The 12,025-nt window shown below is 42.7% G+C and overlaps 1 protein-coding gene across 3 annotated transcripts in view; it reads right to left on the reverse strand.

The window, feature by feature from the left end:
• Nucleotides 1–12,025, reverse strand: part of srgap2 (SLIT-ROBO Rho GTPase activating protein 2) — a 54,168-nt gene that overhangs the window by 5,206 nt on the left and 36,937 nt on the right. For all 3 annotated transcript variants that reach the window (XM_079341019.1, XM_079341018.1, XM_079341020.1), the window contains exons 4-17: nucleotides 10,050–10,112; nucleotides 8,140–8,343; nucleotides 7,655–7,783; nucleotides 6,387–6,608; nucleotides 6,116–6,217; nucleotides 5,808–6,005; nucleotides 5,562–5,646; nucleotides 5,265–5,292; nucleotides 4,970–5,000; nucleotides 4,181–4,241; nucleotides 3,904–3,981; nucleotides 3,652–3,786; nucleotides 3,445–3,550; nucleotides 1,225–1,449 (exon numbers count right to left, since the gene is read on the reverse strand). In XM_079341019.1, coding sequence (XP_079197145.1) covers nucleotides 1,225–1,449; nucleotides 3,445–3,550; nucleotides 3,652–3,786; nucleotides 3,904–3,981; nucleotides 4,181–4,241; nucleotides 4,970–5,000; nucleotides 5,265–5,292; nucleotides 5,562–5,646; nucleotides 5,808–6,005; nucleotides 6,116–6,217; nucleotides 6,387–6,608; nucleotides 7,655–7,783; nucleotides 8,140–8,343; nucleotides 10,050–10,112 — 1,667 coding nt within the window. The remainder of the gene's footprint in view (nucleotides 1–1,224; nucleotides 1,450–3,444; nucleotides 3,551–3,651; nucleotides 3,787–3,903; nucleotides 3,982–4,180; nucleotides 4,242–4,969; nucleotides 5,001–5,264; nucleotides 5,293–5,561; nucleotides 5,647–5,807; nucleotides 6,006–6,115; nucleotides 6,218–6,386; nucleotides 6,609–7,654; nucleotides 7,784–8,139; nucleotides 8,344–10,049; nucleotides 10,113–12,025) is intronic.

The following is a 12,025-nucleotide window of genomic DNA, read 5'->3' on the forward strand; positions in this document are numbered from 1 at the left end:
CACATGTGCTTAGTTAGCTCGTTGACCATGCTGCTTGTTCTATACTTAAAAAGTACTTAGCTTAGCTTTAGCATCCACAGGTCACAGAGTTTCGATATATCCAGGGCTACAGGATTGAACTGATATCAGGAGTCAAAAGACTTCTCACTGCTAGTAAGAGAAGTGATTCTGCTCCTTATGTTGATATTCTTTATTGATTCATCTGGTATTTATTGTCACAATTCATCTATTTATTTATAAGTCTTTTAATGTCAGAAAGTGTTGGGGGAAAAAAAAAGGCATATCGCAATTTTCAAGAGCCCATATTGATGTCTTCATATTGTTTCCGGAGAGACCTCAGAGGACTCTCAATTTACTGACACAATGAAAACACAAGCAGCCAATCCTTATTTGAAAGAAGCTGGAAACAGAACATGTTAACGGATAATTGTTTTAGCTCCAGAGTAGACTTAAATAATAAATAATAAAATGTAGTTTGGTCACATTTTAGTATGTTAACTATCAAATCAACTTGTTGCCTTCAGATAGGTATATTTTAAAACACTGTATCCATATCGAGTCCTCAATCATCTAAAAAAAAATGTTTTCATTATTGCATGAAGACGTGAAGACTAACCAATCCTAAGAGGAGTACAGTATTGATCACATGACCTCATTGTAATTAAACCCTTGGAGCATCAAAGCTCAGTCTGTCAGCCTTCCTCTGATAGAAGTTTTTTTTTTTTCTACAGTCAAGGCAAAGTGCTGCTACTCCAGTTTAAACATTTACTGACAGCAGTAATCATAATAACTGGTGCCCAGGCTTGTCATTACAGTAAAATTGAAAGTTGGTCCCTGTGTGTGTGTGTGTGTGTGTGTGTGTGTGTGTGTGTGTGTGTGTGTGTGTGTGTGTGCGTGCGCATGCTGTGCTCTCCCAGGCTGAGTCGGTCAGGCGGTGCTTTAATCTCGTGTGTGATGAAGGGTAAGCTGATACTCGTGGCCCCCTGGCTCTGAGTCGAGCAGAAAAGCTGCCCACCCCTCTTCCTGCCCCTGCAACACTCCCACCCATTACTCCACTGCAGCCCCTAAATCAACCCCCTGGTACCCCTCCTACTTCTGTCCTTGTCATAATCCCTGAACAGTGTCTAGTTGGATGAAAATTAGACAAGACTTTCCCTGCTTTGTTACTAGATTTAGCAATTTAAATTCCTCCCCTACATGAACTATTACATCCCCGGCTCTCACCAGAAGTCGTCTCCAGTTCCAGGGATGATGTAGATGGGACCCTGAAGGTCCTGCCGTCCAGGGAAGATGGTGTCATGGTGGATGATGATGGTTTTAATGAGCTCGTTGACGTGGGCCTGGCAGGAGACTTGGTCGTGGCCCTCGGGGACAGACATCAGGGTGGGGCCGAAGCAGATGGCCAGGTTGTAGGGGTCCATCATGTTCTCCTCGCTGTACTGGGAGAGACTGGGAAAAAGAGAGAGAGCAGTTGTCAAGTTACCCTTTTCTCTTTACTATTTAATGTACAAGAGACTCCGAACAGAAAAACAAACAGGTCAGATATACGAGAGTAAACATACTCCTGGCCTACATCGATACTTTGTTTGTGCATTGCAGTGCTGGTGATGGAGGCTCTAATGAAGTGTGTGTCTGTCAGTCTGAGAAGAGGCAGGCGCACGGGGGAGACTGTATCACTTCAGTAAAAGAAGAAGCACCCCTTCTGTCTGGGGCTGCTTGGTTTACCCAAGAGTCTCAAATATCAAGTCTCCCACATGATCTTATTCTTTCTTTTTTTCAACCCCCTACACCTCAATGAAAGAGTCATGGATCTTAAAGATGGATAGGACAGTGCAGACCATCCCTCCATCCATCCATACGAGATATATATATATTATTTATGGGGTCAATGGGGTCTTGACTTTGTGCCAAAGACTCACTTTGGTTTTAAAAGCACCTGATTACTCAAAGCAACGGCTCCAAGACCACATATTCCCTAAGAACCTCCCACATGACCCCCGAAGGACATGATCATAGGCCTTCTCAAAGTCAACAAAACACGTGTACTCTGGAAAAGCAAACTCTTGTGCTTCCTCCGGAAGCCCATCGAGGTTAAGGAGCTGTACCTCTGTCCCACTGCCGGGCCAGAATCTGCATGTCCTCCTGTATCCAAGATTCAACTACCTCAGTTCCTCAAAGTGTTCTTAGTTTCCACAGTCCGACATCCCCAGTCCAGGTCAGCAGTGCTCCACTCCTGCTGAGAACAGCCTGAGCCAATCCCTGATTTCCCCTCCTAAGTGGTCTTGACAGTTTGCCAGAACATCCTTCAGGCAAACTGAAAACCCTCACCATAGCCTGGATGTGTTTAATACTGATGTTTAATGAATATTGAGACGTTACGTTAAAACTCTTTACTTTACTGACTTTGATTCATGCACCCATTTCACTCTTTCAGCAGATACCCTTATCAGTCCATGCTCTTTGTGGGACTTCATCTAATATATTGTAGTGTGTATTGTGACAGAAATTGCATACAGGCCTATACAAATAAACCTGACTTAAGTGGAAAAATGAATCATTCCCTGAGGATGTGAAATATCAATCAGTTTCCTCAGTAATAATGAGATGGAAATAATCTTGCACTGTTGGCTTTTAGTAGAGTCCACACTTGAAATCCCACAAGGGTTAAAGGATGTTTAGATCTGGTGTGAGAAGGCCAAATGAAAGCCTCTTGACCCCCTTCTGGTGTTTATGAACTACTACTCAGTGTTTATGAGCTAGCAGAGGGTAAAAAGAGCTGTTTTTCAGTGCATTTTATTCTCAGGATCTTAGATTCAATACAAGTTAAGTGAAAGTGTCTGCCATGTTTTTTTTCTCTCTCGTTATTGTCAACTGTTTTCAGTGAACTCGTGCCAACTGATACATTTTGAACATCATTCGATATGAATTGACCGACTTTAAGAGTGGTATATTTCAACTTACAAAAGGTAATAATTTAAATAGTCTAGTCTCTTCTGATTTTTAAGCTGCAAATGTTTCACCTTTAAATCTGACAATATTTGTGAGCTTCTTCCGCCATCCACTAAGCAGCAGTGTTGCTCTACACTTATGCAGGCTGGGCATGTAAAGCACCAGCGTTCTCCCTTTTTCAAACACAACAACAAAAAACAAACATTTAAACTGTACGCCTCAGGCCTGAAGAGTGGTGAAACTCAAATATTACATGGTGTTGATCGTCTGACCTTTTTTTTTGTTTTACAGTCTCACTGCTGCTGGCAGTTTGAATGAAGTTCACTTTGTATTTGTGATGTCATTTTTTTATTTGAACTTAGATTATAAACCTCTTACTTAGAAAGAAACAGTATATTTTTTTATTTATTATCCACTGGTTTTCTTGATGTGTTTGTGGTTTTGTGTGTGTGTGTGTGTGTGTGTGTGTGTGTGTGTGTGTGTGTGTATACTCACTGGTTAAGGAAGGCAAATAAGTATCTCATAATAATGAGGGTTTTGCTCGGCAGGGATTGCAGAACTTTCTTTATGTGGACAGCTCGCTCCTGCAGACTTTCCATGGCTGTAAAATAAACACAGCCATGACACTCAGGAGATTACTCACACAATCAGGAAGAGAAACACACACTCACACCTAAAAGGAGAAAAGGATGAGAGACTTACAGACGCAGGATATGACATCATGGAAGACTTCCTTAGGGAAAAGGGCTTGGTCCAGTCCTCTAAAGTAAAGCTTTAGAACGCCAGCAATGGAGTCCATGTCGTGGTCGTTCTGGTCCCCTGCCAGAGGGTCTTCACCTATATCCGGACAGGAAGACAGAGAGGAGAGGGAAGTAGAGGGAGAGGGGATAAAAGATAATTAAACGCTGGAAAAAAATCATACTTTTAAAAAATGTTCTTCCCTTTTAGTGTTACCTCTTTCAAAGGCATTTTTGATGTCATTGACTTCCACCTGAGAGCCTGAAACTCTGAAGATGCCCTCATGCTGAAGACCTACTCACACACATTAACAAAGAAGGGTTTCAATTGGGAGCATTTTTCCTTAAAATCAAAGATTATGCTTTTTTTCAGTTCAATTTTCCTCGACAGGTTATCTAAAAGCCATACACACCAATCACTTAACATTTCAACCAATCAGTGCTCAGAAAAAGCTGACGCTAAACCTATTAATTCACTGGAAAATTCCCCTCACCATGGCGACTGATGAAGCGGATGCAGCTCTCCACCATCAGAGGAATGGCTTCACCCGAGTCCTAAAATAGAAGAACAACAATTAGTCCCGAAAGAGGAAGACAAGACAAGCGTGAAAATAAATAAAACACCACACACTTCTTGTCAGGAGGATTTCCCGCACACACATCTGCACATGCATGGCTGCACGATTATGTGAGGTGGGGTAGAGATTGGGCGCAGTTCCCAGCAGTTGCTAGGAGACAGCGCCTTTTTTCTTTTCCCTTTGTTTGTTTGGGATTTCCAGAAATCTCCAGGAGGTAAGGCGGGGATGTTGGATGGCATGCATACTTACTTTGTGAAGCTCACTTGGGCTTAAATAGCTTTTAGAACATGATAGTTTTCAAAATTAAAAGTTAATTGAAATAAACATTTTTTTTTTACCTACATCTAAAAAGGAAGAAACAATGTCATTACAAAAGCGAACCACGAGGGGGAGTCCCAAACATGAGCAACCACAATGGAGGCTGATTTTGATCACTGATGTGTTATGTCAGTTGCATGTGTGTGCAAAAAAGAAAAAAAAAATTGTACAGATTTAACAGCAGATCTAAATGTTTATAGCTGTGTGTCGCGCTGTAAGTGTAGAAACCAACTTTCTGTCAGGCTCACAAACATTCCTGTAAGGAGGATTGTGTGAGAAGCATGTGGCTTGAGTTTAAACTAGAAAGCCATGGGGCTCTTACTGAAAAGCTGACAGCCCATCAGACACAAACTAACACAGGGAAACGCACATATGACAGATAATTACCTGCTTCCTTACCGATGAGTTTCTTCGTCCACTGCACAGGCGAGAGAGAGAAAAGGAAAACGACACTCTGTCATTATGTCTCCAGAGAAAGTCTATTTATATGCACAACTCTGGTAATGCTCTATTTGTATACACACATATGCACATGTGTCGAGAATATCTATAAACAGTCACAGGGAGAATAATAGCCTAGGATGCCAAGAAATCAAGCTTCAACTTTGCTATGGTATATTATGTGTGTGTGTGTGTGTGTGTGTGCTTGTTTGAGCGTATTTCCTTCCTCCACCACACCTACCTGGCAAGACAACAGTCAGACTTCTGACCTAAAGGAGGGAGAGACAGGAAGAGGGGGCGGGAAGAGAGAAAAAAAGAGATACATGGTTAAAGTAACAGCAGGACACATGAGGAAACAGCTTCAGAGGGACATGAACGGGGACACAAACTTCTCACTCGGCACACAAATAAGAAGTCTTTCCTGTCAGGTTGAGGAAATACAGACAGAATCGCCCCCCAGGGTACTTTGACACACAGCTGCATCCACATATGGTAACCTTGACGAGACCTAAACTAACACTATGACAGTTCCACTCACTCTCTCCCAGGGTCTTCTCAATCAGGTCGTGCTTAGCCTCCAGCTTTGTGATCAGGTTTCTGCCTTCCAGAAACTCCTTCAGCTTCTACAACACATGACACGAGAACACGAGGGTCAGAAGTGTGCACATGATGCTGATCTAAGCATTGTATCACAAGATTGCTCCTGAGAAATGTGTTTATTTATCAGTTTATTTGTCAGTCATAGCTAATTCTCAGTCCACAGAGTGTCATAACTCGCTCTCACCGTGAAGTAAAACTGCTCCGTCTCCTGCTGATTGGCTCGTCGTTTGGCCAGGCTGGGCTTGCTGAGATATGATTCGCTGAAGGTGGACTTGACAGACTCCATGCTGTTGCTGTGATGGAAGCAATCGGAGACGTCATAGTCCTCCACCGTCACCATGTCCGTGATGGTGGAAAGAGTTGCTTCCATGGTCTTCTTCACCTGAGAGGAAGGTAAGGAAGAGGAGAAATTAATGTGTACTACATGTAACACAAAAAAGGATGAACCAGATGAGTAAAATCACATAAGAGAAATCATAAAAGATGTCTGACCTCTTCGTTCTCGATTTTCAACGTGGAAAGGCGGGACTGCAGCTGCTGACATCTCTGGATAAGTTCGCTCTCCACCGGCTGCTGTGCACACATCATGCCCATCTACACTCAAACACACATACAACACACGAAGACACAACACAGTAGAACATTAGACCCAATTTGAAGCTATGAAAAAAAACATGGCTCTTCCCAGTGTGCATATTTAAGCTCAATAAGAGTTATTTTCAAGACACAGTTTATAATAACGCCTCAAGCATTCGAAGTGTACCGTGTCTCCCATGTGGGACTGAAAGTCGAAGCGAGCTGGGGGGCAGAAAACGTTGTTGTAGGTTTCCATCAGCTTTTGTTTATCCCCGTTGGGCTCCAGACTCTCTGCAGATCCCTCCAGTGTCTCCAGGCCTGAGTGTTTGGACATCTCTACGTTCAGCTCTGCAGACAGGTAGGTCCTCAGGGCGCGGTGCAAGCTGGCATGGTAGCCAAGATCACAGCACTGTAACAAAAAAATAATAATACATGAATGTGGCGTGGCATTGAAAAGGTGATCAAAAGGGAAAAAAAATCATGCCAGTGATTCAGATTTCTCAAACTGGAACTTCCATGGGCTAATTAGTTACTGATCAAAAGCCGATGAAAGGAAAACATCTTTGCTATTAATACTACATTTTCATGGCTGTATACTACTTACTTTGTATGGCCAGGCTCTGATTAAATCCTGTGGTTTTTTCTGTGAGCGACTGATAAGAAAATGAATGTTTTTTATAGTCCATCCTGCTTTAGGCAGTGTTTTTGCCTTTGCTCACATTTTAGTAGCCCTCACTATCATTGCACCCTCATCCAGCAAAGTGCTGCTGCGCTCTTCCCTCAAGTGAAAAATGACCTGAAATAAGGACTTAATCGTCCCTATTAAGCAGTAATTGTTAACAGCACCTATAATACATCAGTGGGAGAAGCACAGGGCAGTTTGCTGTGAAGGCCACTGTTTTTGTAGAGGCAAAGAAGACTGAAACAAGTGAATTTGTGAATAACGGTTAAAAAAAAAAGTGCTTAAACCAGATTTGTCATTTAAGACGGTTTCAGAGCATAATTAATCGAAAACTGGTTAGTCACATAATTGTGGAAGAATTGCATTTGTGTTGAACAATTTGTACATCAGAAAACTGCCAAATCTTTCTTTCCTATAAAAGGTAAAAGCTAAATACAACCACAAGCTCATGTGATGGGTTTGTAGAGTAGATGGGGGTAAAGGATATCATTTATGCATCAAACCAGCCAAAGACCACCACTGTGAAGGGGTGGGGTCATGTGGATTCACAGAGCAACAAAACTGAATATGAGGACTGTTGGGTGGCAAAAAACCAAACAAAGAGGAGAGAGAGGGAGACCCCTCTGCTGCCTTCATTAGAGGCACTGAGACTAACATGAAGAGACTGACAGAGGCGCCACCACTGCTCGCAACTAAACAGACACACATACACACACAGACAATATGTCTAAACAGTCCGTATACGTTTAGGAAAATAGTGTGTTTCTACTCACATCGATGATGTCAGAGAGGTCATGGATGTAATATTTGAAGACGCAGCTGTTGGTGGCTTCGAGTGCTAGTAGGTACTCGTTCCTGGCTTTAATGGCTTTCAGTCTGTTCTCTGTGTACTTTGCTTGTCTCTGATAGAAGGGAAGAGAGAAAGAGAAAGAAAGTACAAAAGGTAAAAAAAAAACATCAGTCAAGAAGGAGAGAGAGAGAGAGAGAGAGAGAGAGAGAGAGAGAGAGAGAGAGAGAGAGAGAGAGATAAGAGGTGTTAGAGTGAAATGTCTCAGTATTGATTATGGTTAAGAAGAAGAGGAGAACCATGTTTGTGTGACAGGCCCCAGCTGTGCCAGACAAGGTTAGCAATAATCCGGTCTTGCACTCGTAAATCATTCATGAGAGAAATACATTAAAAGTGACTGAGACAACAGGTGAAACAACTTTCCTCCGTCTTCTTTTTTGTCTTTATTTGCTCTCCATTTCCCCTCCTCACCTTCTCCTTCATTTTCTCGATCTTTTTGACACTGGAGCGTCGCACAGGCTTCTCATCAGTCTTGATGCTGGCCAAGGTGTCGGGGGAGCGCGGTGTCTGGCGGTCGGAGCGTCCCATCTGCTTCTCCTCCTGTTTCTCCGCCTCCTTCAGCTTGGACTCAGCATTGATGCTGTCAGTGTTGTACATGTGGTATGTCTTCATCACCTAGGAAGAGGGGAAGAAATGTGCAGGCAAATAATTAAGCACTTTCTTTTCCATTGTGTCTCCTACTTTAATTACTTGGCTCTAGGTTGTAGGTGGGATTACACCCGTCAGGATAATGAGGAGAAGGGATAAATGAGGCTCAACACCCAGACTTATACTTTGGGAAAGAACCTCCAGTGCTGGTATTTCTAAAATATTGCAGAAGCACCCACTCTTAGTCTATTACACTCCACGGCTTTGACATAGTCATTTGAGTTTGACATGAACAGTTAAACACATGAAACAAGTGTCAGAGTGCAGCGTCAGCCTTATTTCATTGACCACCACCAGAGCCATCATTATACTGCTCTAACCCTTCCACATCACTGCAGCCAGACACAAACAGCTCTGTGTATGCATGTGAGCAGGTCTGCGTCACTCAAACCAAATCTATTTCTATCTCTTACTATATGCTATAATTACAGCATAAGACCTGTTTTTATGGGCCCCGCTGAGCTGAGGCCGTGCAGCTCAGAGCTGTGCTGTGAGAGGACACACACACACACACACACACACACACACACACACACACACACACACACACACACACACACACACACACACACACACACACACACACACACACACACACACACACACACACACACACACACACACACACACACACACACACACACACACACACACACACACACACACACACACACACACAGAGAGAGAAATGCGCTCTCTCTTTGGCAGAACTATGGCAATGAGTAAACAGAATACATATGATCAAACAAGATTTTCGGTTTAGTAAAGTGGCTAACTCAGCATGAGAGTGCAGGACATTTTAAGTGACATTCATTTTGCTTGTTTAAACATATTTTTGTCACAAAGAGTCATAGCCGTTCTAGCAGCTCTGTCAGGCCAAATGTAGGCAGAGCAGTACTTTGAGCTTAATGCTGATGTCAGCCAGCAAGCTAACAAACTCACAATAACAATGCTGACATTACTGAATTTGAAAGCATTAAATTATGTAGCCTGGTTATCTGGCTAGTAAGTGCTTAAATACAATTACATCTGAAGCTGTACTATGTATGATCATATATCAAAGGCTTTGGCATTTACATTCTGACATCATGATGTTCATTGTGGGGCAATTCATCTTAAAGGGAACCTAAAAGTGTACAGCAAATGTCATGTCAATCACTACATTCATTTTTGGGAATTAACTCCTCCTATAAATGAACCTGCTCATGTCAAAAAGGGGGAGACACAACAAATCAATACGCTTCACCCTCTTGGGACCAGGAATTCACTGCAGGAAGATTTTTCAGCAATCAGTCCAAGAGTTAAAATGTTTATGTTTGAACCAAGGTAATGGTCAGACCAACCGCTGTGAGTGGATCTAATCTCCAGCTGATTAAAGCGAAATTACCTCCTGAATGTCCATGTCAGGTTTTTGTTTATGTCTACAAAAATGTGTCTTTAATCTTAAAGATTATAAAATCTTATGTGGCATATTAAAGTACATAAAGTACACGTACCTGTGAGTGTATAACAGTTTCTCGTAATGTTCTGTGCACTTAATTGTCATGCTGTACTAAAAAAAAAAAGATGAAGAACCAGACTGCTCATCCTGACAGTCATCAGCGCAACACAGAGCCAGTGTAAAATCACAACACATCGTTTTGGGTTGCAATGATGTCAGTGATGTCTCTTACCGTGTAAAGCTCATTAAGAACTTTCATCAGGTCCTCTTGCAGCTGCACACCAACCTCTTTACTCTAAAAGGACAGAGAGGGGGGGGGGGGGGGGGGGGGGGGGGAAGATTGATGTGAACCAAGTCTCGACCATTACCTCAGAGTCAATACTTGCAAGGTCCATCGCCTGTCCATCTTAGTTGTCTTCCCTCTCAAGCAAAGAGAGCCAAACACATTTAGTAACATGGTCAACAGCCTGCCCCATCATCAGTCAAGACTAGATTTTCTGGCTAAATGAGAGCGGAGGAGCGGCTGGCACAGATAAACGAGCAAGGCAGTAAAGGACTGATCGACTGACGAGGAGTTTAAGGAGGAAGATACAGATACTGATCTCTTCCTGTTGGCAGGGAGGGGAAAAAAAGAGCGAGACAGAGAGAATGAGTAAGACAGAGAGCAAGATGACAAAGTTATAAAGGAGAGACAAGAGACAAAAAAGGGAGGACAAGGAGTAATACAGGCTCTAACATTCTGCAGACAGCGCTGCTGCCGAGAGCCTCTTGTGATTGATGACTTGGAAGTAACACATACAGGAGTCAACTTCACGAGAACATACAGTATAAGCAAGTGTTAGAAAGAACAAACACGCAATCATGTCTGATCTTTTTTTTGAAATGTACATTTTAAAAGGCCTTGTCCATCTACTTAAAGGACACAATTTAGAATAGGCTGTATTAATGGAGCACAACCTAGCTACAAAGAAACCATATATGTGCACACAGCATCACAGAAAAATAGCTGGCTTAACTTTAAAGATCACAAAGGGGGGAATAAAAGGGGGGGGGGGGGGGGATAGCAAAGAAAGTCAGAATAAAAAAGGTTGGGAATAAAAGCAACAGCAGATTTGTAATGTGTGTTAAGCATCTGTCTCCTGCTGGAGGAGGAGAAATGAAAGTAGTGGGAGTGTAGAGAAGGTACTGAGGGAAGTGAGGTAAACAAAGGTGACATCAATTAAAAGTTTGAGGTGACAGAACTTGCATGCAGTATGGGAAGCAAAATGGAAGGAAAGCGAGGGAGAAGGAGATGTTCTCAGGCTGCATGAGAAAAAGGAAACTGAAAACTGGGGGAATTACAGCGAGCAGTAAAGTCAGCAGCAGAGGTGAGAGGTGAGAGTTGTAGTGGGAGGAGGGCAGTGTCAGAGGAAATGATTTACAGCAGCGCAGGAGAAAACGGAGGCAACAGGATAACTGACTTTGTCCCGCCCTTGCTCTTTTTAAGTGCTGTAGGAGGTTCATATCAGGTGACAACCAGACAGAATTGCAACCAATCAAAAGGCAATCAGCTATGGCTTAGCTCGTCCTATCTATCAACTGCGGATCTTGACCTTTGCACCTCTCATCTTGCCTGTGGTCGCTTGGCTCAGCATGACCGCAACAGGATGTAGAAACTAGCACACTTCATTAGCCCTGATGTCTGTGGTCCAATTGGACTCATTAGTACTTCCTGTCTGTCAGTGACAAAATCTTATAGTAGTTTTTTTTTTTTTTAAGTGACTTTCCAATCTTGCTGAGATGAATGTGTTGACTTCTCTAGTATGCGCCGGGTGTGCGTATGTGTGTGTATGTGTTCGTGCATGTGTGTGCGTGTTATGGCCCCTGGCAGTACTAGCATTCATGCCACTGACTGGAAATGTCGTAAATGAACTCATTATCTACTTAATTAGCCATCAGAGCACTCTCAGTGTTTATGTGTGCAGTCTGTTTACGACCCAGACTTGATGGAAGCCACCCGTGTGCCAAAGTGAGTCCAGTGTGATACGAATGGAAATAAATGCCCGCGATAGAACCAAATAGTGAGAAAAAAAATGTGAGAAAGTGTGCTTGTTTGTTGGTTGATTGTGTGCTCATGCTTACAGCCTTCGATCAGACTGGGAACACGGATCAAAGACAACTTATTAGGTTTGAAATCAGCAGCCTTTGCTTACTTATTCCAGGCTGCTT

The sequence above is a fragment of the Symphodus melops genome (assembly GCF_947650265.1).
Source record: "Symphodus melops genome assembly, chromosome: 4".
Taxonomy (NCBI): domain Eukaryota; kingdom Metazoa; phylum Chordata; class Actinopteri; order Labriformes; family Labridae; genus Symphodus; species Symphodus melops.